General features: G+C 34.2%; 2 protein-coding genes across 2 annotated transcripts in view; one reads left to right on the plus strand and one right to left on the minus strand.

The window, feature by feature from the left end:
* The window catches only part of LOC119830015 (hormone receptor 4), a 69,734-nt gene extending 56,250 nt beyond the window's left edge, over nucleotides 1-13,484 (minus strand). The window contains exons 1-2 of the mRNA XM_038352831.1: nucleotides 13,214-13,484; nucleotides 12,520-12,606 (exon numbers count right to left, since the gene is read on the minus strand). The gene's annotated coding sequence lies outside the window, so the exon portion shown is untranslated. The remainder of the gene's footprint in view (nucleotides 1-12,519; nucleotides 12,607-13,213) is intronic.
* Nucleotides 13,485-21,548: 8,064 nt separating this feature from the next.
* LOC119830443 lies at nucleotides 21,549-23,606 on the plus strand. The gene has a single exon (XM_038353470.1). It carries the CDS (start codon nucleotides 21,558-21,560, stop codon nucleotides 23,604-23,606), a length of 2,049 nt encoding a protein of 682 aa, XP_038209398.1. The 5' UTR covers nucleotides 21,549-21,557.
* Nucleotides 23,607-24,036: the final 430 nt, after the last annotated feature.

Here is a 24,036-nt window from a genome sequence, read left to right on the forward strand (position 1 = left end):
TTGCGCCGCCATAAAAACAAAAAGAACGCATGTCAACAAGCAACAACTACGACCACGTGCTACATCCGAAATAGACATTCACGCAAACATCCACGCATAACACACACGCACGCGAACCACGAGGCCGCGGAGCCCGCGGAAAAATCAATATTTTGAGCAAAACTACTTCCCTTAGCGTACAAGTGTGCGTTAGCTACATAGCAGCCAACGCTAAATAAGGTTCTATCGAGCTCCGAATTGGCAAACCGAATCACGCCTTATCCATTGCGGAACAAAGTGTAATTTTCTCTATTGGGTCGGGGGGTAATTGAATCATAAGGGTACTGTGAAGTAGTGTTGTTCTGCTCCAATCAATCGGATGGCCCGTTCTCGCGGCCGCGTGGCGCCGGCCGACGACCCCGGGCCGGTCGTTACCCTGCGACAGTTGCACCCTGCTACCCCGTGCCTTAGCTCACCCTTATTCTGCCGAATCTTGGACCAGAGCCGCACAGCGCTGACATTGACTCAGCACGAGGTTCAACGACCCTCTTGACGTTTCCGATTTCCGGGCTCACCTTTACTTTTTTAATGTATGGTATTTTTAGTACTTCACAGTGTTTATGGAGCTCATGAAATTAATCGTTTGTTTGATTTTTACACATAATGAGATTTGCAACTTAAGCATGTATTTTATATATAAAGAAACAGTATTTTCTGAGGAAAACGAACAGAATTAGAATTTGCACGTTTCTAATAAAACTAACGCACTATTTTTAATGGAGCTCATTGTTCTCGTTTGATATTTATAATGAAATTCAAATTATTCTTTTGGCAAAGCAGAATAATCTGCGACTGTCTTTAAAGAAAAATTAAGAAGCGTACTCGCGATCGTGACATTCAGGAGTCATGAGTCAGAAAACACGCGTCTTCCTCATAATTAAATATGATTAAGAATACTTAAATTTGAACATGCATTTTAATTCATACCAAAATACATTTGATCCTGCTAACAAGAACCTGTTACTGATTACTCGCACAACCATAAAGACGTATATTATTATTCTCAATACATATTTAATTTCCTCTGCTGTATTATATGGACTACTCGCATAATAATTTGTTATGTTGGACTGTTATATATTACAATAATTAAATAATTTTATGATGTCTTGAAATATTTAAATAATGCAAATTAAATGATCTGTTGCTCCTATGTAGATATCTAGGAGAGATTTCGTATCTATTAATTTATGTTGTATAAACTTTAATGTAAGTTAACGAATATTACACTGACGTTGTTCATTGATTATTTAACATCCCTTCGTATTCTTTGATGTAACTTATATTTAATAATGTTTCAATATTTTAAATATTACTATGTTCTCTTCATGTCTTTAACATCTAAAATGATTTTCTTTGAATATTTAATGTTTACCTTTTTCAATTATTACAGATGCATAAAATATTTTTCTCCTTTACTATTATTTCTAAACAAATGACATTTAACGTGATTAATTATTACTAATTTTATAAAAAAATTTTTTTGTTTATTTCTCTTTCTTTCGCGTCGCAACGAAGCGATTTTATTATATAATGTTGTGCCAGGACTTCACGGCTAAGAAAGCAGCGCTACTTATTAATTAGACTACACGGGGGAAACTAACATATTATTATCTATTACATATTGCACATTATAAAGAATTATTTATTTTAAGCTTCATTCCTTTATCAGTTAAATAATAAATTATGTTTTCACTTCACTCACAATTTCAGGATCGTATTTACGTTGTCATTTGTCACTCGTAGTCAGTATTTAACGTTATTAAGAATCTCAATGGAGCGGAGAGGAAACATGTTCTTTCACTGACGACAATGAAAAATTAAGTTTTATTTTCTTGAGTGTGCTTGAAATATATTTGTCAAGTGTCTCCGTGTTGTCGCCTCGTTTAATTCCGTGTCGCCTTTAATTGGTTTAAAATAATAACTGATAAAACTTAAATGATTTGAGAAATTTGTATATCTGACATCGCCACAGCGCCCAATTCATTGTAATTATAGCTGATATTCAAATACATGTTGCGTCGTATTTAATGGTTTTACTTTGAAAATTCAAAACTTTTACCAATATTACAAAGATTTCTGACTGTAAAAACGTTCACTATGAAGTGTTTAAAATGTGTTCTAACATTAACAATTAATATGTATGCGTAAGTGTTATAAGTTCTATATAGATTCGACAATTTGCGAAGCGAAGAGGAATGGAGAGGTTTTTTATGAATAAATATTTAGTGTTAAAAGCTTTTTTTAGTGTTTAACACTTGATTGTTTGTCTTACTATTAGATATGCGTAAAAGAACACGGAATTTGCTCTTTTTGCGAACATAGTTTCTTTGAAGACGGAATAGGTATGTCTGATAGAGAAGCGTAGACATTTACACGCAGAGGCATACAAATAAACGCATAAGATGCGCCGCACTAGATCCAGCAACAGCTGTAGGTTTAGGCGGCCCAAGCGGTCGGGGTCAATGCCCATCCGTATTTTCAACATGTGCCGACGTTTTCCGCGTTCCACGGAAAGCTCGCCTGTCATCCCTTCGGAAATCTTCGGCATTCTTCGACTCTCTGAGATTAATGCAACTCCAAGGAGACTCGGCGACTTCGGATAATAAGAGCCAAAGAGGTTTTTATATTTAGCCGTTTCTCTACGTGGATGCTCGTTTGATATAAAAGTGCTTTTAGCCGTACGATCTTGAGAGCTGTGCACGGAAAACGTTTTTAAAAGCAATGATAATTTAATGGTCCGAATCGAGATATTTGAATTATGGAGATTTTTTAAGTTCGTGTAACCTTGGCGTCTGTGCCATGTCATAAAACTGTTTTGGAATACACAAACTAGATAAGGATCGACTTGCAACGGTTCTCTGGTACAATGGTAATAAAGTATGCCAATAGCGTTGAAGTGGCCTTTGCACAGACCTTGTCTGAATGAAATCTCATCACGAAAGTCGAAACACGCCTAGTGTCACTCTGTATTCAATGTCACGGTCTATGGTGTCGCTACTATGTAAATTTCTTTGGTTATATTAGAATCGCTTTTCACCTGCGGCTTCGCCCGCGTAATCAAGGTGAAAGATAGATAGACCCGAAGGTTTTCCCGCATAGTTCCCGTTTCGTTGGAGTTTCCGGGATAAAAACTATATGCTTTCTTGAGTCTCAAACTATCTCTTAACAAATTTCATTTAAATCGGTTAGAGAGAGGATAGGTTTAGGCGCAAAGGAGAGACGGATCCACACTGACTTTCCCAATAATAATAGCAGAGCATCGTGGGGATCATGCAAACTAAATGAACATATAATCATGGAATCAAACATCAGTTTTACATAATGTTCGAATTATGTGTTTAATTTCTGAGTATGGTATCGAATTATGGTACAGTTTTATGTTTGCGCATTTTGGACATCTTTTGTCACTTTGAAATACTTACATTAATAAAAAATATCGTGATTAAATAACAATTACTCATTTGTCATTCAATAAAAATTTTAAAAATATTGCTTGTAGACATCGAGTGCGTGTTTCGCTCGTTGCCAAAATATCGGCGCTGACTAAAAATTGTATTGTTATTTTCAAATACGGGATTATATTTGAAAATAACTGTACTAATGGATCTGACCGCCTCTTTGGTACATTCTTTACGCGTAGAACCGGGGTATCCGGGTTCGATTCCCGGGGGGGACTCAAAAAAAAAGTCTTGGCCTTGCAGGACTCAGGCTGATCACCTACTTACTTGATAAGGAAAATCGTTCAGTAAAACAGATGTATATCATCTGTCCCATACCCCACTAGGGGACAGGGCACTTCACACGCTGCTAATTTATCTACACATAGGTATTTGGCGAAATCATTTTGAAAACAAAATCTTAAATTAAATCTACAATGTATGCAATAAATAGTTAGCAATTAAAACATAAAACGTGACACAAAATGCTTACGATGTGATCGGTCGGTCCCCGTTTCTAGAACATTCGAGTGCAGTTTCCTAAAATCAACCACAATGGTCCCATTAGTGCTCAGTTGCATTCGCAGATGCAGTGTTATTGGTTTCGTAACATTACAATGATGGCTGAGGCATGCATGAGTCATGGCCGGCCAAGTTCAGTGTCGCTCGTCCGAACTTGAACCCGCAACAAGGCAATTACTATACCGGTAGATATGAGAATGTACGAGATAAACGAATAACTGTATTGGATGTTAAAACAGGGTAATGTGAATTTGCTAAACATAAAGGGACGAATATACGATTCCCGTCACATACAAAAATGATCTGAGAATGTTGCTTGACCGGAATTTTAGATATTTACTTTATTGAAGTATCTTTATTTTTCTCAATACCATACAGGTAAATAAAGGTTAAAATATAAGTTTGTTATATGCTTGGGCATGGCCCATGCATAGTAACAGACGTAGTTTTTTGATTAGTTGCTAAGTCAGCCGTCGTTAAATCAGTGGTAGTCTATGGTGGCGGAAATAATTTTTTTTCTTACGAGCTGCGCCCCGCCTGTTATATACATGTATTATCTAACACATCACATAAAAATAATTTTTCAAATCAGACCAGAATTTCCAGTGATAAGCGCTAAGCAAACTAACTCTTCAGCTTTATGTAATTGGTATGAAGATCAACATACATCAATCATTGGCACGTGAGTTGATCTGAAACGCGATACCATTGAATTGTTCTAAGATGCTTCTAAATATTGCCATTATTTGAACAAAACATCTGACTATCTGATAAAAGTATTTTCTTGTGTTTGATTTTAGGCGAGTATTATACATTTAGAAATTAAAAACGGGGAGACACCACCACGCTCCAAGACCACGCTCGCTGTAGTGTTCGAAACGTCGGGTTAATAATATAATGAATAAATCGCGTTTAAAATCCGTTAAAAAGTTTTTAATTTCTAAATGTCTGATAATATTTTGAGTCTATTATATGAAAGCTATAATATATCTTGAAGTGTAGTGTGGCCGATCGGCATCATTGATAAGGTACGTAAACAAGTACAATCGTAGCCTACGTGACAATGACTTGGCTTCATATCGGTTACACATGCACCGATAAACGAACAATCACCGCACATATTGAGAGAAATGTTTATTTATATTTCTATCTGTTTTTATATTTTAAATCTCTCCCTGGACACACTTTTTTTTTAAACAAAACGTTCAATATGAAATTTTAGGTAAGAGAACGAAACAACGCAAATAAATTATGTGGCTGTTGGGGCATACATATGTAAATAATGTAAATATTTAAATGATTTTTCGCGCTAAATATGTATAAGAACGAAATCATGTCAACATAATGCACAACCAAAGCAGATTCGATAGATCGTTAAGCGATAAGAGGATCGAATTTAATATTCATTGATCAGCATTCTCTTGAAAAATTTGCAAGAATTTGAGATTACGTTGTGTGTGTTATTTTTAAGTTTGTGTGAACCACACTTTTGCCGATATAAAAGTCAATGAATCGCGCTATAAATATGTGTATCGAGTTGAATACCCCGTGACGACGCTAGTGACTAATGTATACGTAACATTGTTTAATATGGAGGATATTGAAACCAATTTTATTTCAATCAATTGTGTCATTGACTTTACCCTTATGGTCATCGATGGTCTAATCTTCTTTCAACTGTATCGATATATTCAACGGTTTATGATAAACTTTGATTTTTTATTTATGAATGCTTGAAAACACTAAATATTCGTATTATGTTCGGCAACGTTATTTGAAATTCATACTCATTCGTTTATGTTATATTAATTACCTATACCTATAAAATAAAATAAATACGGCAACTAAATAATATTTAAATTAAAAATATTTCCATAATTTGCAATTTAAGGCAAGCAGCTCTGCACTTATTAATTATCAAGGCAATATAAAAAGGAATTCATAACACTAACGAAACAATTAAAAATAGCTCTAGTTATTAACGATCTCATATCTAATCGTTTTTATTTTAAACAGGAAAACCCTTGACCTTGCCTTTACACTTTCCGTAGAGTTGGCTTGCCTTCAATTGTAAGAATTGCATTTAACATACCTTAATTACGGAAGCTGTGTGTGCACTAATCGCGGAAGGAGAATCTCCGATCGACGATCTACGGAACATTGAATCGTAGTACGAGGGCATAATAAATAAACGTACATTATATTTGGAGTTAAGTCGCGGCCGCCGCGGGGCCAACGACCGTCCTTACCGCGGTGCGGAGCTGACAGACTACATCTATCTCTTTCTAACGGAGATCGCGCACTGCGTTCTATGCTATTACCTCTATTCAAATCAATTGGTGTTTTAATACCGTTCACTAATTTATTCAAAAGTATGCATGTCAATGTTTAAATCATATATTTATCACTTTCAAGTGCTTCTGGATTTAAATTTTTCGCCCCGGCGGTATTTTTTATTGAATACAACCCGCCTCGTTATTTGCATCGTTGATCGCGAAAGCAATAAGTCGTGGTTAATGCAAATTGATTGCAGTTTCGCAGGAATCGTACAATACGTGTTGCAATGGTTAATTAGCATCACAATTACTTAATCAATTCATTAAATAATATGTAGTGTTTGTTGTTCATTGTATCTGTGGTCTACGAGACGTCTCTTGTCAATTATCAAGTATCGGTTTATACATTTATTGTACAAATCTAATTATATAACACTGTGTAAAATGACCATGCTTCAATACATTTATATGTTTTTATCGTTTTTTTTTATTGGACATCTATTGTAGATATTTCTCTCCATATATGAACAGCAGTTGAATTTATAACATACAAGCTGAGCCGGCAAACGATGTTCTGCCTTACTCTTATAATTAAGTGGGTATGAAAAGTATATGTTGGCCGATTCTTAGATCTAACCGATATGCGCACTAAATTTAATGATAATCGGTCCTGCCGTTTTGGAGGTGTATGGTAACAAACATTATGACACGAAAATTTTATTTACATAGATTAGTCCATTGCATTTAAAGTTGTACACATTTTTACTCTATTTACGTTACATATGTTTCATGTGCGTACATAGATTTAACTCAAAATAACTAAAATTACCTATTTTTAATCAGAAACTTTTACGCGTATCTAAATTCAGTTCATTAGAGATTTAATTCACATATATACTACACAACACTGTGTAAAAGTAGGTAAAGTTTAGTATTATTACATTAAAATTATATCATTGATAAAAAATCCTCCCGTAACTACGTAATATAACAGTTAACTTAATTAGAAGTGTAGTTTTGCATTACGAGCTATGTTCCTACAGACCGGTGGGAGTAGAAACACGCAATGCATTTTAAACTACTTCTAAATGGACCTAGAAACAAGTCAGTTGTTGCAAGCATCTTACAGATAATACCAGTTTAAATCATTGTCTTTATTAAGGTCTTATTGTTAGCGGAACGAGTAGTTGCTAATTATCTAATGTATGTTTAAAAATATGTATGTAAAAATACACAATTATGTCGAAGTAGATAAATAACATATGAATATGCACTGCTGTTTATGTTTATTATAGCTTTTTTGTGTAAAATGAAATATCAATAGTTTTCTAAGGTGCACTATACAGACGGGGATTAATATCTATTATTTATTACAACACGCTTTCATACAGGCCGAAACCTAAATTAAATTGGTATGGAAGAAAAATAATTGCATAGGATTATTTTATGCTCAAGGATAAGAAAGAAACTTCAAAATGAAAGTTTGTGCCTATTTATTAACATGTTGTTTTTGCTACGGCTCTAAACAAATAGAATTCTTAAGATATAATAGTATCAATATATTGGTATGATCTATTCAAAATGTATTGTTTAACGTTACATTATATACGATTTTTTTTTAATTACATACGAATTATATTCGCAAAAATTTCATATTCATATACAAATATCATTTCATAATGTCCCGATTACATAATCATTTAAAACGACGAAGCAAGCTCTCTAAAGCACGTCTATATTTCCTTATTCTTATTCTTTATCTATGATTGTTTTTATAATCTATAGTTGTTTTAAATGTATATTGTGTAAACCAACATTTGCCTATTATATTCTGCAACGTTGTGTGCGGACAGAGAAAGTGCTACGCGGAAGAGACGATGCGGTGCGCGATTCCCATGTGCTGTTCACATCGGTGTCTATTACTTAAACAGACATGAATATCGTTTAAAAATCATTAAAAACACACTTTAATGATAGAAGTAAACAAGTTATCTCACTTGCATAATACAGAGTACACTATCTATCTTGAGGAAATTATTTCATCCTGACGATACTATAGAGGCATAAATATATTGAATTTTGCAAAGTTATTATATGGAATAAATTATTGAATATCGTAATATATGTAATATATATTCGGATTGTTATTTTGGGAATTAAAAGTTTCCACAAATGTCTTCACTATTAGTATTGTCTTCGCCTAGAAGTCTGTTTCCTTTCTAGATTTAGCTATAAGTGCACCATGCTACCCACAGTTTTAATCCTGGCATTTTAGTCGAATTTTCCATACGTCGCTATTATTTGATTATTTTGTTTCATTCGCTAGCTATAAATATTGATTAGATACAATAGAACTATTCTTTTTTAAAATTCATTTAAGAACCGAAATAGAAATGAAAAACTCAATGAACATTATATAAGATACATAGCATTCATTTTCTTATTGAAAATGAAGTAATCAATATATGGGGCTACAATAAACTCCATATTATATTTGCTTTGCGCGTTGTACATAGTGATCTATCAATGCGAAATGCAGTTACGTGTAAGTACAAACTAAACGCTTCCGCGTGCAAGCAGGAAGTCAATACTTTCCCTTTTGCCTATGCGCAGCAGCCGACCGCACTACATCACTATAAACCGACAAACGTCTAAATTACTTTATAACCTCACTTTAACCGATAATGTCTGACATTCGTAAGTCGGCCGCGTTATAATGCAGTTAACTAACGAATAAGGTTAAGTGCCCGCTCTTCGAATGCCAGCTGCGTGTATATGGTGTATCTTAATGAATTACTGCTCATAATTACAAATAAAATAACACCAGTTACAAATACGTATTTGCATATGTGTATAGAGATTGAATTTCATGAAGGGCAGATTGAATGCAATTTGTCGTATTCCTCCTATTAAATTAAAATAGACAAGAATTTAATCAGCAAGAATTCCAGAAAAGAATTTAGATACTTCGGTCAACAATACGAATCAAGTCAAAAATAACAATTGTACTAATTACGTAATTATCTATGTCAAATGCTTGACATATATTTTGGCTAAATGAAATGTAAATTCAACCCTTTCGGAGTTCTTCAAGTTTCAATTAAATTCCGGTTTTTTCGATTCATGAAATAATTTAATAGTTCATCAAAACCGGTTACGATAAGGACAAACTTGTCTATTTCTGAATATAAGTGGCGGGAATTCCCTATAATAATCAGAACTTGTTTTAGGTGTTTTTAGATGCATATCGGCGGAATTAGAGACGAAATGGCGCCTACAGTTGACCTATATACCTTTGACGGACATTGACTCTAAAGCTTTGTATAAATCAAAGCGAAGTTTGCCTTTGTGGCAAAATAATAGTGTTAACTTCAAAATTATTTTCATAGAGAATATTATAGAATTTAATAAATATTTGGTACAGTATTTTTGGTGCTAAAATATTATTGCTACAACTGTATTTGGCCTATATTAATTTATTGGAGAGAAATAATAAAGCATTATAAAGAAACGGCCAAAATTCATTTGTATCTACTTATAAACTAACTGAATAACCTGTCTTTATTATTTAGAAAAAGTTATCCTTCACCTAATGAAAAATTATTTGCTACCATCGTTACCTAGATACGCCTAAAATGACATACACATCAATACACTATTAAGAATAATGAATTTAAAAACAGCTCACACAAAGATCCGTTAAGAACAGTTGGTTAGGGTTATCGTACCTGATTACATACTTGAGGCTTTTTTCGGGAACCCGAGACTGTTTTAAAATATGGCGCAAAGCGATCGAATATTGCGGAGATCGCGATCGGGCGGTGACCTCCCGAAACTGGGCCGGTAACTCTGTAGGCTGTATATTGTATAGTCTAGATTCTAGAACCTTTTGCTCGCATAGGCTATCAATCATCCCTTTGCTACTGTGTTAATAGGTACTGGTAGATAGCTTAATTACGTGTGGGGACGTTCACCCTAAACCCATTTTGTGGATTATGTCCGCTAAAAGTAAAACTTCGTAGTTGGAAGTACTTTACAGTTTGTTTATGTTTACTATTTTATTTTTATTTGGATTGTTGAATGCAAATAATATTTTTCTAATAAAATTTATTCATATCACAAGAATCAAAAACGTTTTCTCAATTTTACTGATTAGCAACATTTGATCTTGTAGCGCACTTTTTGTTTTTAAAGGAAACACCATTAGCAATTATAAAAGTCAAAGAAATAGTCCGATAGTAAATTTCCGCAAACCGTATAAATTATTATGCGATAAAGTGTATTACTACTGACTTACGCCTTTCGTATTTATAATTTAGGTCAATAAGCTTTTCTACTAGAAAATCCCCATCAATTTTAATGCCACTGAACAATGAAATATGTCGACGCCAAATAAATTATTAGTTTGTTTTTACCAATGCACCTTAATGACACTTTGATATTTGATATTTTGCGAAACAATTTTAACAATTTTACCTACACACTGTTTCGTTGTTTCATTAATACATACTAACACTTCTCGAGTCATAAAGGGGTTATGATAACCACGCATACTTCATATTTTTTCCGCTGTTTTGTCTTGTTTTACAAATTTACATGAAAATGAGAGCCATTTTTAAAACGTCATTGTCATATACTGTTGAGGTTATAAGGGACCAAGATGCAAGTAGCGATCGCTGAGGGAGCGTTGCTAATCTAACTGACCTATATAATGTGGGTGAAAGACCTCGTAAACTACTACTGCCGTGCATTATGACCGCCACAATACACCGCAAAATCCACAAAAACAATAAGAAGCCTTAACCGGTTTTAATACGGGATAAAATAGCCCCCACACGACTGCAGCATTTAATGCTTTTCGAGGAATCATTTTGTTTAGTGCTCATTTATAGCTTTAATAATATCTAAAACGAGAGCATGCGATTACATCAATGGTTGCATTTCACTTTTGCACATATTTCCATCCTACTGTGATATACATCCTTGTGATAATTGTATTTTAAGTTCAATACACAAATAAGTTAAAAAAACATAATATAATAATTTTAAATATTGAAAATGTTTTTTACGTCAATACATATAAAAACATAACGATCGACGAAATACAGAGCGCAAGCGTCGGTGGATACTAAATTAGTTATAACGTGCTAATATTGTAATACAAATAGAAACAACAAGAAATCTAATAAAAAAATCGGAAGAAATCTTTATGTAGCCTAGAATACTAACGATTTTAGCTCTTGCTAAGACAATATATTCCGTAGATCATATGTCATAGTATTTAAATATAAACATTGTTTACAGGGTAATGGCCTAATGAGCATTGTATCGTTTCCGTCACTATTTGCGAGGGCGGATGTCATTACACTCGACCGAATTTTAAACATTATTAATGAAGATAATAAGAGAGGTTGCGGTTAACTCAATACATGATATACTTCGATAAGATATACGTTATAGTCTTGTATAATACAATATAACAGGATCAAGGAACGATTTAAGATACATATATAAAAATCACATTTAGTCGTCGAGATATATTTATTACTTTTGCCATACCGTACCTGTATCATATTAATTGGCCAATTACGTTGAAATAATCATTTAATTTTTTAAATTCATATTACGTTGCATTATTTTAAAATTATCCCAAAAATTTTAACATTTTAGTTTAATTTTTATGTAACGTTAAGTAAGTCAAATTTTGATTAGGTTTTGTTTTCATTTTATTATTTTGTTCTAAAGCTGGTTTTTGACACAAAAACATTATCCATGTGACTATTATTAACTGAACATATTAATTTATATTCACGTATCGGGAAATTTTCTCAAAATTAGATCTCACAAGATATCTCTATTAACTTACATTGTAGTGACGAATTCTAATTAATCGATTATCGCAATATTGGGTTTTATAGCCAATAAAATTTGCGATGATAGGTCATCGCGTTTTCATTAACGCGAAAGTGTTTGGTTTGGACAAAGATTTTAAGTCGATTACGGACAAGTACATCAAATTATATACGATAATTTCATAATCAAGTAATATTTAAATTACTAAAATTATTAAAATTCAATTCATTTTAGAAAAAACATTTTTATATTATTACTAATGGACATGAAATCTTTTATCATAAAAATATTTATAGAAGTAAATTTATGTATGATCAATAATTACATAGGTAAAAAGATTCAATCGTCGTATGAAGAGAAAGGGTAATGTGAACAACAGAAAAACTTACATTTTTATATGTAGACAGTACAGGTATCCTTTCAGCCTTTTTCCTTCATCTCTGCAAGAGGGGAGAGAAGATAAGGCGAGCAGGAGCCTGCGGAAAATATGTAATTGAAGAAAACTTCCCGCAAAAACCTCCATAAGTAATATTGTGTTTTATGAACTTCCGTAATGAACATGCAACATGTCATTATATTAAATAAATTAATGATTTGATTAGGACAAAATAGTAATTTTTTTTTTGACATTATATTAAGAAATTTATTATGCATTGTCCAAATATAGCTCAGTTTTGTTTAAGAAAATTTAAAATGTTTCTTCATATTTGCCAAACAAACATCTATTCGACTTACGAGTACAATGAATATGTCTTAAATTATATCCGAAAAGGTGAAAGGATGTTGAGCAGTCTGTAAAAACTCGTTTATATATTAGATGACTTTTATAATGATATTTTGTACTGTACATAAAAACAATTATTTGCTTATAGGAAAAATCTAACAGTTTTCATTTTTTTGTAATAAAATGCTTTAATATACTAATTTATTTTAAATAAATAAAAACAAATGTGTTATTATCATCATTGCAATTGGGCAAATTATTTATAAGAGTCCTATATATAGCTGATAAATAAAGTTTCTATTTCTCTACTAAAGCTTAATTAATTACAAAAAGTTAGTAAATTTTTAATAACATATCACCTGAAGTTTTAACGAGATGCAGCTAGCTGCAGCATCACCAAGAAAAATCCTTAAGAAACAATCCTTGAATGCAAGTCACTCTTCACTTAACACATAAACGTTCACAATCCACTGAAAATCTAGAGAGCACCACATAAATCCAGGATCACGTTATGAGTTCAGCCGTGGCACGTAAGGCAGGCGCCTCGCACGGCGTACATAAACATGGGAGGTGTCAGCGTATCGGGACAATAGAGCGGCGCAAGACGGCAACGAGCGCTCAGCGCGCCGGTGGAGCGGTGACTGACCGGCACACTGCCACACCACCCCGCCGGAGCCGCTCCTGCGGGACCCTTCCGCCGGGAGTCGGACCCTCGCTCTCCTCCACCGACCACGCGCTGTCACCCACATGACTCATCCAGCTATCCACCATCCAACCAGTACTCGCAACACCTTCCATGCCTTCATAAAACTGCAATGTCTTTGACCTTTGCGTGCTCGTAAGACAATGCATTGAATGTCAATATTTACGAACCACGTGTAGTTTACAATGGCATATCGTTCGTATGAGAATGTTAAAATGTAAACTGTGTAATCTACCGACAACCTTCGATCGGTACGAAAGAATGAAGCGATTTGGGTGCTATTAAATTTCTATTTTTATTGCGAGTAACGGTCGTAATGGTGTCTATGGCCAACGTCGTGGACAGTGAAAGTGGTTGCGGTCTAGGTGAATGCGAGTCGATCCATTCGAGTTTCTTTTGCAAAGAAAACTAATTGAAGGCATACCCTTTGTCTTATGAAACGTTGACCGAGGCCTCTCAACTCGAACACGTCAATGAGAGCTTTGCTCTTAAGCCGGTACAAAGACTTCGTGAAGCTAACTTACGTATGAAGTACCTATGACAGTAGCAAGGGACTTCACTAGCACGTTACACGTACTGAACAAAATGATCGGAAATATTCCATAAATTGTTCCTGAGTGATGCATATAACAAAACTATTGCTGTGTAAAGTTATTGGCTTTTAATAGTTTTAAATTACAATTTAACACAATTTCCGGTATATTCAACAATTTTGCTGGATATCCTTAATACATTGTTTGGATACAAGGTCAAAGATAACATATTAATTAGTCATCAATATTATGTAACAATAATTTATAAACTCTGTCGTAATAGGAAAATTACTTTAAAAGAAAATATATAATTGTAAAGATTTTCTTCTAAATCTAACTAACGGTTCAAGCATGATAACTTTTTGGACATCTTAAAAAATGTGTAACACTTTTTAAACAATTCCTAGAAGCACCCGATATACTGGTATTTATCCTTTTACGTATTCATCAAAACGGCCAGTGACATAACTCTATCCACGTCATGGCAATACAGAGAAAATAAAAAAAAAAATAGGCTCAGGTACGTTCTAATTATGAATCTTGTAAATCTTTTTAGTCTGTATCGATGGCTATGTATGCGTGCGTACATACGCAGGAGCGATTACGCAAACCGCGGAGCTTCCCCGAGGAGCGAGGTCGTTGGCAATGGACTCGGTTCAATGTCACCAAATATATCACCCAGCGGTGTGCGTGACTCGAACGCTGTTGATACTTGGTAAGACAACGTGGTACGATACAATGGAATAGTGATAAGTATAACGTATGTTATGTAGACTGTATGTTTTCTTTGGTGTTGCCGTATCTTAGTGATATTTTTATATACGTTGCTACCAAAATACACACATTAGATTTATTATTCATTGCTCATCTATATTATATTTAGCTAAATACAGACTCGACGGATTTGAATGATATTTGCTTTCCTGAATTTGTCTCATATCTTTGCTGAATTGTTTTATATAGGAATACGATTTCTTTTGTTATGAGTTAGGTTAGAATATCTCAGTAGCTTTTTAGTTCAGAATTTTTATCAATTGTCGTTCAAAAACTGCTTCTATTCTAAATTAACGCTGCTTTTATATCTCGGGTCAACTCAGGCGAAGCATAGGCAAGCGGCTGCTTTCTTATACAAGTTTAATAAGTCCTGTGTTATTTACTATTCAAAAAAGTATATTGTCATTTGTGATATTTAAATTTATAATATTAAACGCCCAAACCCGATATAAAAATAGTGAAACTATTCGTGAAAGTATTATCATTTTATCGCGTAGATAGACATGTCTTATTCTTTGCAAACCAGGTTCTTTCGAATTTGTGATACGTTCTATAATAAATAAATATTATTATGTAGTCAGAATGTATTTTTCATATGCTTGAAACATGACAAGATAGCACAAACAATCCTTCTGCAATCACAGTTTCGTAGCAAAACTTTTCCACGACAAAAAAAAACACAACAAGTACACTTAGACAAAATATCAAAACGCATTCCGTCGCGCTATACGGCCGCGCTCCTGACCGGGTCGACGACCGCGCTTTTCGGCAGGCGCCCCCAGTTTCAGCTGTAACGCGATCCTGCACGCACACAGACAACGCTCCCATACCGCGCTCCACGCACACGCGTATACGCTGCAATGTAGGAAACGGAAAAGAATCGTCGAAATTCGAATTGTCACCATAACGATTCCCAGCTCCTCGGCAGCGTCACGTGTGAAAAATTCGATACGTTAATGCGTATTCAATACGGAGTTGCGTGTATTGTATGCTAAATATATTTAATATTAATGTCTCATTATGTTATAAATTTAATATTGTCGTAATCCCACTTAACATATTACACTTTTTTTATTATAAATAAGTAATAAATATTATTGTAATATATGTGCTAAAATAATAGTGATGCAACGAATATTGTATAGCTGTTAAGGTTAATTAAAAAATGCTTTTCAACTTAGAAATTAGATCATCGCCATCACACTGTCATCCTATGAGGGAAAATAGATAGGGTTGAAAAGAAATAAAATATTCGTTAAAAATTATTTGGGTTTATTTCCATTATTCATCAAACAACTAATTTTTAAATATTATAGTGATTAGAAGCCATACATACTATGGCGATATATCACACTCATATAATGTGAACGTTTGTTTCTTTGTATGTTTGTCCGTCAATCACGCTGAAACTACTGAACGGATTTTTATGAAATTTGGTATACAAACAGGGTATGAGCTGACTTGGGTGGTAGGATACTTTTTATCCCGAGTAAATACTCCCTTGGGATAAAACAGGAATCTTGACATCCGGGCGGGGCCGAGACGAACGTCTAATTTATTTGCAAATAAAAGAAAGTTGAACATAATTCGATCACGATATATTATTTTGTTCAGCCATCGGCTGTAAGATTTGATAGAAAAATAAAAATATAGAATAATAGAGAGTTTTCTGAAAAATACTACTTAATGTAGTAAACATGAGTCCATCGGTTCAATGAAATTTAATCAAATATATCATACCATTTAATATACCTATTGCAATTGATCTGCAATCTGTGGCTCTACCTCTTTCCTAATTTGTATTTGTAACACTATTACCAATGTTACAAGGATTTTCAGAAATAAAGCAGCCCTTTGCTACTACATAATCCCCTACGTAAGTAAAATATTTCTTTTGTGTATGCAATAAACAATATATAAATAAAAAATGTAATCATATGTACATGTGTTTAAAATTTTCAAGTTTATTGTAATTAATTTTGTGGTACAAGAAAATCTGCTTTTTGGTAAATTAGGAGAAAGAATAGCGTAATATTATAATTGAATTTTGTGCAATCGTATTTTAGGTCTAAAAGGAAACTGACTAAATTTGTTTAATAAAATTAATTTTTTATTGTCTTCGCAGTTTAAAATTCTTTTAATTAACTTGTATTATTCGACCATTTTGGATGTATAAGGCGAATTTTCATTACTCCAGCATCCTATATACGGTTGATCACTTACGCAAACGTATATTTTGTAATATCGTCGCTGAATACTTCGCTATGGATGAATACATATTACGTACAATGTACATATTTGTATAAGAACCTATACCAAAATATTTAATGTCTCTGTCTGCCACAGCCGGAGGTCTGTGACGAGACAGGAAACATTTAGCTAATACATAAATAGTCTCTATCGATTGCCTAAGGTTCACGGCCACATTGCCGAATTTATATCTTTCAGCAATTTCAGCCGTGACCTCCGCGACCTTTGAACTTGGTACCGAGTGAACGTACCCTTGACTCGAGCAAGCGGTCCTTGCCCTGCAATAATTAGACTGATAAGTGATAATGACGAACCAGCCATTGTCACGAACACGCAGCGATACCGGTATGTGTCTCTTTAAGCAGTGCCGGTTTTGGGTGATTAAATTGCTATCGAAGCATTATTTTGTTATCAGACGTTCTTTTTAAGATATTGTAGTGGTTAAAGCTAAATATTGCTAATGTTTTTATGCAGATTGGTTTTATGCAGATTGGACATTCTGCTGTTATCATTTATAGAAAATCCTTCAATGGTTTATATAATTTTAACTTTTATATAATTTGTTGTAGCTGGGTGGAAGATCCATTTAATATGATGCTTATTAATAATAGAGGATTGCTATTTTGCTTCTCCGAGACCTTGATACATTGGTTACGAGTGAGCGTAGATCCGTGAGGTCCTGGATTCGTTTCCGAGTGGGGTATAGCAAAAAGAGGTCTCAGTCTAACAGGACACAGAAGGCTCGGATCACCGGTCGGGCCGTAAAGAAAATCGATCAGTGAAGCAGATGTATAAATTGCACCTGTCCATTACCTCACAAGGGGATACGGGATTTCACTAGCTTTCGGTAATCCATTAAGAGAATAATTATTTTCTTATGCTATATTTTATGATAATGCTACTTTTAAAGAACTATAATTAATTAAGAGCTGTATTGACTTTATGATATCGGGATGTTTAGAACTTTACGAATACCAACTTAAAACAGCTTTATTTGTTTTTAAAACGAACCATCGGACTCTGTTTTTGAGAGTTCTGTTATTTGACTGGACAGTTATTTTGTTTTATACATTTCGTATGCAGTATTCATCTGGCAAAGTTATTATGTTTGTAATCAAATTCAGCTCTACCAGAGAAATACAGCTTCTCTAGGAGCTTTACAGAAAGACTTTTCAGATCATTGGCCTTTAAAATATTGTAATATTTTTATACAGTGCTGAATAATATAAATAAATTACATTTCGAGTGTTGAAAGACTGATAAAATTAACCATTATGAAAAAATGAGACTATGTAAACACGTTTTTTGTTAAAGCGTTTTACATTAAGTGACTCATAGTAATAAAAAAGCATTCGAAATAAATATATGAACAAAATTACAAAATGTTCACTTTCAACTCATTTTATTATACATACTAAATCTCAGGGAAGATATTTCAAGAAGAAGCATTACCGTGTTTTATTTTTCAAATCTATTCAGGGGCAAACATAGATACGTTTCGTTAAAAATAAAATGTCTCCTCTAAGCATTAAGAGGTTGTTCACCCAATTTTTGAGCATCGCTCCACCCTGAAGGACTATTTATCAAAGGACAATGTCATTTTGTTTTTAAATTTCCGTGATGCTGTTTCCATGTTCTTGCCAGAAAAGGGCCACCTGTTCTGACATTGAATCATTGAATTAAGACGTAATTTTTTAGGGTTTCTGGACTGGATATTTGTATAGCATGCCGGATACTCGGATCTAATTTTTAAAGCCGTAGACCACCTATTATCAGCATTAACATTATTTTTTTCAGAACTCCAAGATGTCCACATAACTGAAACTTATACATTAAACTATTTTAGTGTTTGCGATCTTGTTTCTATCATATGTAATCGTCAAATACCAAAGTGACTTTCCCACCATTAAGTACACGCGATTGTGTTTACAATAACTATTCTAAACTTAAGACTAAGATGTTTACACGCTATTAATCAGCTCAGGCAACTGAAATTCAAACAAGGAGGTTGAGACTATAAATACACATTTTTGATGTACTCCGATAATACGCTTATCCGCCTTGTGAGTATTGCATAATAATGTGCGCTTACGAGTGCATGGAAATACGTACAGAATAGAAGCAGGCGCAGCACACACACGAAGGCCACGTGAACGCTCACATACGCACAAGATAAGAGCTCGGTCAGTGAACCTTTTGGAGAAATGGCGCCTGAAAACACTGAAAGAAAGCAATGAACCGAAACGGTTGATCACTGATTGCGATGCCATTAATTTTATTGTTTTGAAATTTATTTTTCATTCAGTTTTTGGAAATTACTTAAGTCAAGTACGTGTAAAGAGTGGTAGACTACTCTAAAATGATATATTGGTCAATAAAGCCCATATTCGTGAAATGTTAGAACTCAAGGGATATTCGTAATTAAATCCCAAGCGAACAATTACATGCGAATGTCACACAAACACTACAAATGTAAACATATCTCATATAGTTAAACGTTATTGTAGAGAGCATCAAAAGGCGGAACGGGCTATGATCTTGAATGGAGTGAAAGTGCCTTTAGATACTTCCTGACACGTGGAAAGTGAACGTCGCAAGCGCAGTAGTCTCTAGCCCTGCCTAGGCAATACACTAGATACTATCTCGATAGAAATGCAAGAAAGTGGGTTCAACGCACTCGTAAACATAACGATGGAGAACTAAAATATAATGTTGAGTAATTTTAGCATTAAAAGGCTATTATTAAGACTTTTTATTTCTGTAATGTCACAATTGCGGTCGAGCGTTTCATCTGAAAAGTATCTGTTATCATGAAAGTGAGTTTTAAAATAATTTATATACCAGACAACAATTTTTCCCCGTAATTTTCTAAATTTACTTTATGGCTTTTCAGTGCCAAAATTAATTACTCACCAAAGAACGACGTACACACAGGTTGTAATATTACATATTACGTTACTTAATTTTATGCATATTCGTTACATTAACATTGCTAGTATTCCTGCTTACATTTGTTTTTATTTTTATATTTGTATACAATTTTGTATACTATAAAGAACTGCAAAAGTCTCATATAAATATTGTCTAATAATAATAAGTTCATATAATTTATTCTGATAAAATATACATAATACTATTCATATAATTAATCAAATGAATACCTGAAAATAAATTAAAAATAGGAGAGTACTAAAGAATAAAATGTTCATTATAGTATAAATGCAACAGAATTGTTTTGATACCACGCTGCGATATGGATTATCATATAATTTTGCATAAGAGTACCAATCCAGAATATTTACGCGAATGTCTCTGGATCATTCAGTCGGGATTACCATTTCGTGGCATCGCGGGCTAGCCGTACTTGATTGATGGTTTCCGGATCAATGTATAGGACTTAAATATTGAGATGGATTCGCCAGCGTATGAATGAGGTGAGGAATTATTCAGGTGATGGATGATGGGGCGTTCACCCCCGACGGGGTCGTGGACCGGCCGAGTTACCACCAGCTGATCCCCGCACGTCACAGCCCTCGGGCCGACGTGGGCATGACTAATAAATAGTTTCGTCGCTCTGTTATCAGACCGTTACATGTTAATTTTATCGTGATTTATGGATGCGATGACGTTTTTACGCATGTTTTTTTCATGTCCTCCCGAATAGTAAGCAAATTTTATATTTAAATTTTGTATATGGAGTTGTTGGGATGTTTTCCCTATTTTTGTGTGTTGCTAAATATTTTTGGTTCATATTTGTATTATAAATATAAAACGGAATTTATATATGTTTAATTTGATATCTTGAAGGTTATTGAACTCTGTCACCGACTAAATTTTGTTTATACATATTGATTTATGAATAAACTTTGCATTCGAGTATTGCGAAATATAATATTCTAAAATGTCTACTACTCTCTGGTAAGAGACTATAATTATATAATGGTTATTAAGGGTTTCATGGTATAAAATGACAACTCAAAGTTTCATATTATTTACTACGTAGTAGGACTATTCGACAATAGATGGCGCTGTAAACAAAAGTTTCGCATTGTATACAATATACGTTCATGAACACAAAAAATGGTAAAGAGGGAGTAGGACCTAAAAATTACATTAATGTATATATTTATTGTATGTACAAGAAAATTAATGATATGATATCTAAAATAATATACTACCCTATGAATGTAAGGATAATTTGAAATCATCTATTCTATAAAATATTAAGTGGAAACTGTTTTTACCGAAACCCCTTTTTGAAACATAATTTTATAAAACAAAAAAATGACATTTTATTTTTATACTTATTGATTATACAAAATACAATTATATTAATGAGTTACTTGTTGTTCAATGATTTTTTTTCAAAATTGCTGTAATTGTCTTTATTTGAAATCTGTGATCAATTTTACGATACAATTATTAAGATATTAATAATTTATAATGGGGCATAAGGAACATGGACCCGAAACAAGTTATGAGGAAAGAGCCCAACGACGACTTCAAGTCGTCTACACAAAACAGACCCGAGAACGCCAAGTGTTCATGCAAGAGTTGAAGGAACTGCGAAGAAGAAGAGATAAGAAGATTCTCAGGGACCTAAGGGATTTGATTGGTCCTAGATGGTATCAAACTCTGAGTGTACCGCAACGCGACGCTCTAGATACCCTCGAGTTTTCTATTTACCAAGATCTGTTGGAGGGAAGACCTACCCGTACCGCTTCTGTTATGCGAAACTTAGGATTGTACCCACGGCCCAATGAAACTGATCTCATGAGTTGCTTGTATCTTGGCCGCAACGACCCTAAAGTAATGCTTGCTCAATTGTTTTGCTGTACTTACGGCCATCCAATTGAAGGAAAACAAATGTCCTACACGCTTAATGCTAAACTAATGTTATCTGCAATTTTATATTTAGGCCTTGAAAACTTATTAACATTACTCAAAGAAAAGTTCAAAGCAGATCCTGAGAAGAAAAAGCCAACTAAGAAGCCAAAACCAAAGGCTAATCCCCCGTTGAAATCGCCGTATTTGCAGGATATGATTGCAGTTTTATACACGCCACCGAAAAGAAAACCTTTTAAGCCGGCACCTCTTCCAAATTTAGATGATTTAAATGAACCGTACGAGGAAGAACCACCCATACCGAAACCCCCGCCGCCCCCACCTCCGCCACCACCGCCGAAGAAAAGAATACCGAAAGCATGTTGCGATAAATTAGCTGGAATTATGAATATCGAACCTCATTCATCGTCAGTTACCGCAGTCACTCTAAAAACGGTAACACATACACATCGCCATAAAACTCGTGGATCTAAATTCAGTGTTACTGAAGTTAAAAAGACGTATGGAATAAGTGTAGCACGACCGAAACAATCAAGTCGCAGGAAGAAAATACATGCACCCACTACGGGCATTCATAATGCACAATACATGATTACTGGGGTATACAAGGTACATGGAAAATCTGTTTTCGTATTGGGTAACGTTACTATATTGCCGCCGATGGGTGAATTAATACATGGCGGGTATAAATATATGGGTGGTGAATGCATTATTATCCACTCCGGCATTCGAGGGCTGCCCCCACCTCCTAATCCGCAACCTTGTGACTGTTTAAAGAAATGGCAAGATTCTGTTTTCAAATATGTTAAAGGAACCAAGTGCATATGTGGTCATCACTACGATTATGGAAATGAAGGAACGTTTCCACCAGAAGAATTGCCATTCTTCCAAAAAGCAACGGCACATTCGCCGTTCAAATTTAACTATGAAACTATTTATGATTTAGATGAAAAGCATCTTTATGTTGAGAAGGAATTTAAAAGGATTTGGGAAACAGATAGCGCTTTGCATGTTGGCGATCCAAATGCACCAGGAAAGAAGGACAAAAAGAAGAAGAAAACAAAACGATCATCAACGACATGTTTGGGACAAAATCCGAAGCCCGAAGATTATTTAAAATGTGCGTTACGGTTAATGAGGAGAATCAATATTGCAGCAAAACTGCCGGATGTGCACCTGGTCCCAGAGCTTAAAGAATGGATGCGTAATAGAATATATGGCCCATTTTCTGCATACGCAAAAAAGGAAATGTTACGTCAAAGTACAATTTACTGGCAAACCTTTCTCACTCTTGCAGCTAAGGATTATGGTCACGTTGCCCCACCAAAGGACCCTACGTACGCCGGTCATACGACCTGGGTCCATAAACAAGACTTAAACGATAAATTTCGGAAGTTTACTCAAAAATATAAATTGCAATTATTCAGATCACTAGCTGAAGTTAACAACATGCTATGGCCAACTATGTTCCAAGCTCAATTTCCAGATAAAAAGTTCAGAGAGATATACTTTTCGTATCTGTTTGGCAAGATTGAAGATTTGCAATTAATGCATCCGTATAGTGCAAAGGAATCGCTCGAACGTAAATTTAAATTGGCGAAAAAGAGATATGTTTGTTTACCCGCTGGTATAGAAGTGGATGAATAAAAATTTTGCAAGTCGTCATTATGGGATTGAATAAAATCTGTTTGAAGTATTTTTTTGGCTGTTTAATTCTTAAGGCCCGTATGTACACGGAACACGTATGTTGTAAAATTCCCGCCAGATGAGCGTCTAAGTTTAAAAAATATTTCCAGTATCATTGTAGATCAACAGCCGCCGTTCATTAATAATTTCATTTTCAATACGAGGCCTTAATGGATCAAGGAGATTCTACTATATTCTCTTTTAATTTTTTTGTGTCGATCTTTTGCGAGTTTGTAGTATAGACAATTAATAATAACATAAAACGACACAAACATTTCATGTATATATCTGTTTAAAATGTTAAATCTTCCAAATTAAACCAGCTCCCGTACTTTATACATAGGAATAAAGGAATAAAAAATAAGAATATATGTAATTCATAATTTAATGT

The sequence above is a fragment of the Zerene cesonia genome, chromosome 11 (assembly GCF_012273895.1).
Source record: "Zerene cesonia ecotype Mississippi chromosome 11, Zerene_cesonia_1.1, whole genome shotgun sequence".
NCBI lineage: Eukaryota > Metazoa > Arthropoda > Insecta > Lepidoptera > Pieridae > Zerene > Zerene cesonia.

Bases quoted from the DNA above. Each gene is read 5' to 3' on its own strand.
- LOC119830443 (XM_038353470.1), top strand. From the start codon at position 21,558: ATGGGGCATAAGGAACATGGACCCGAAACAAGTTATGAGGAAAGAGCC.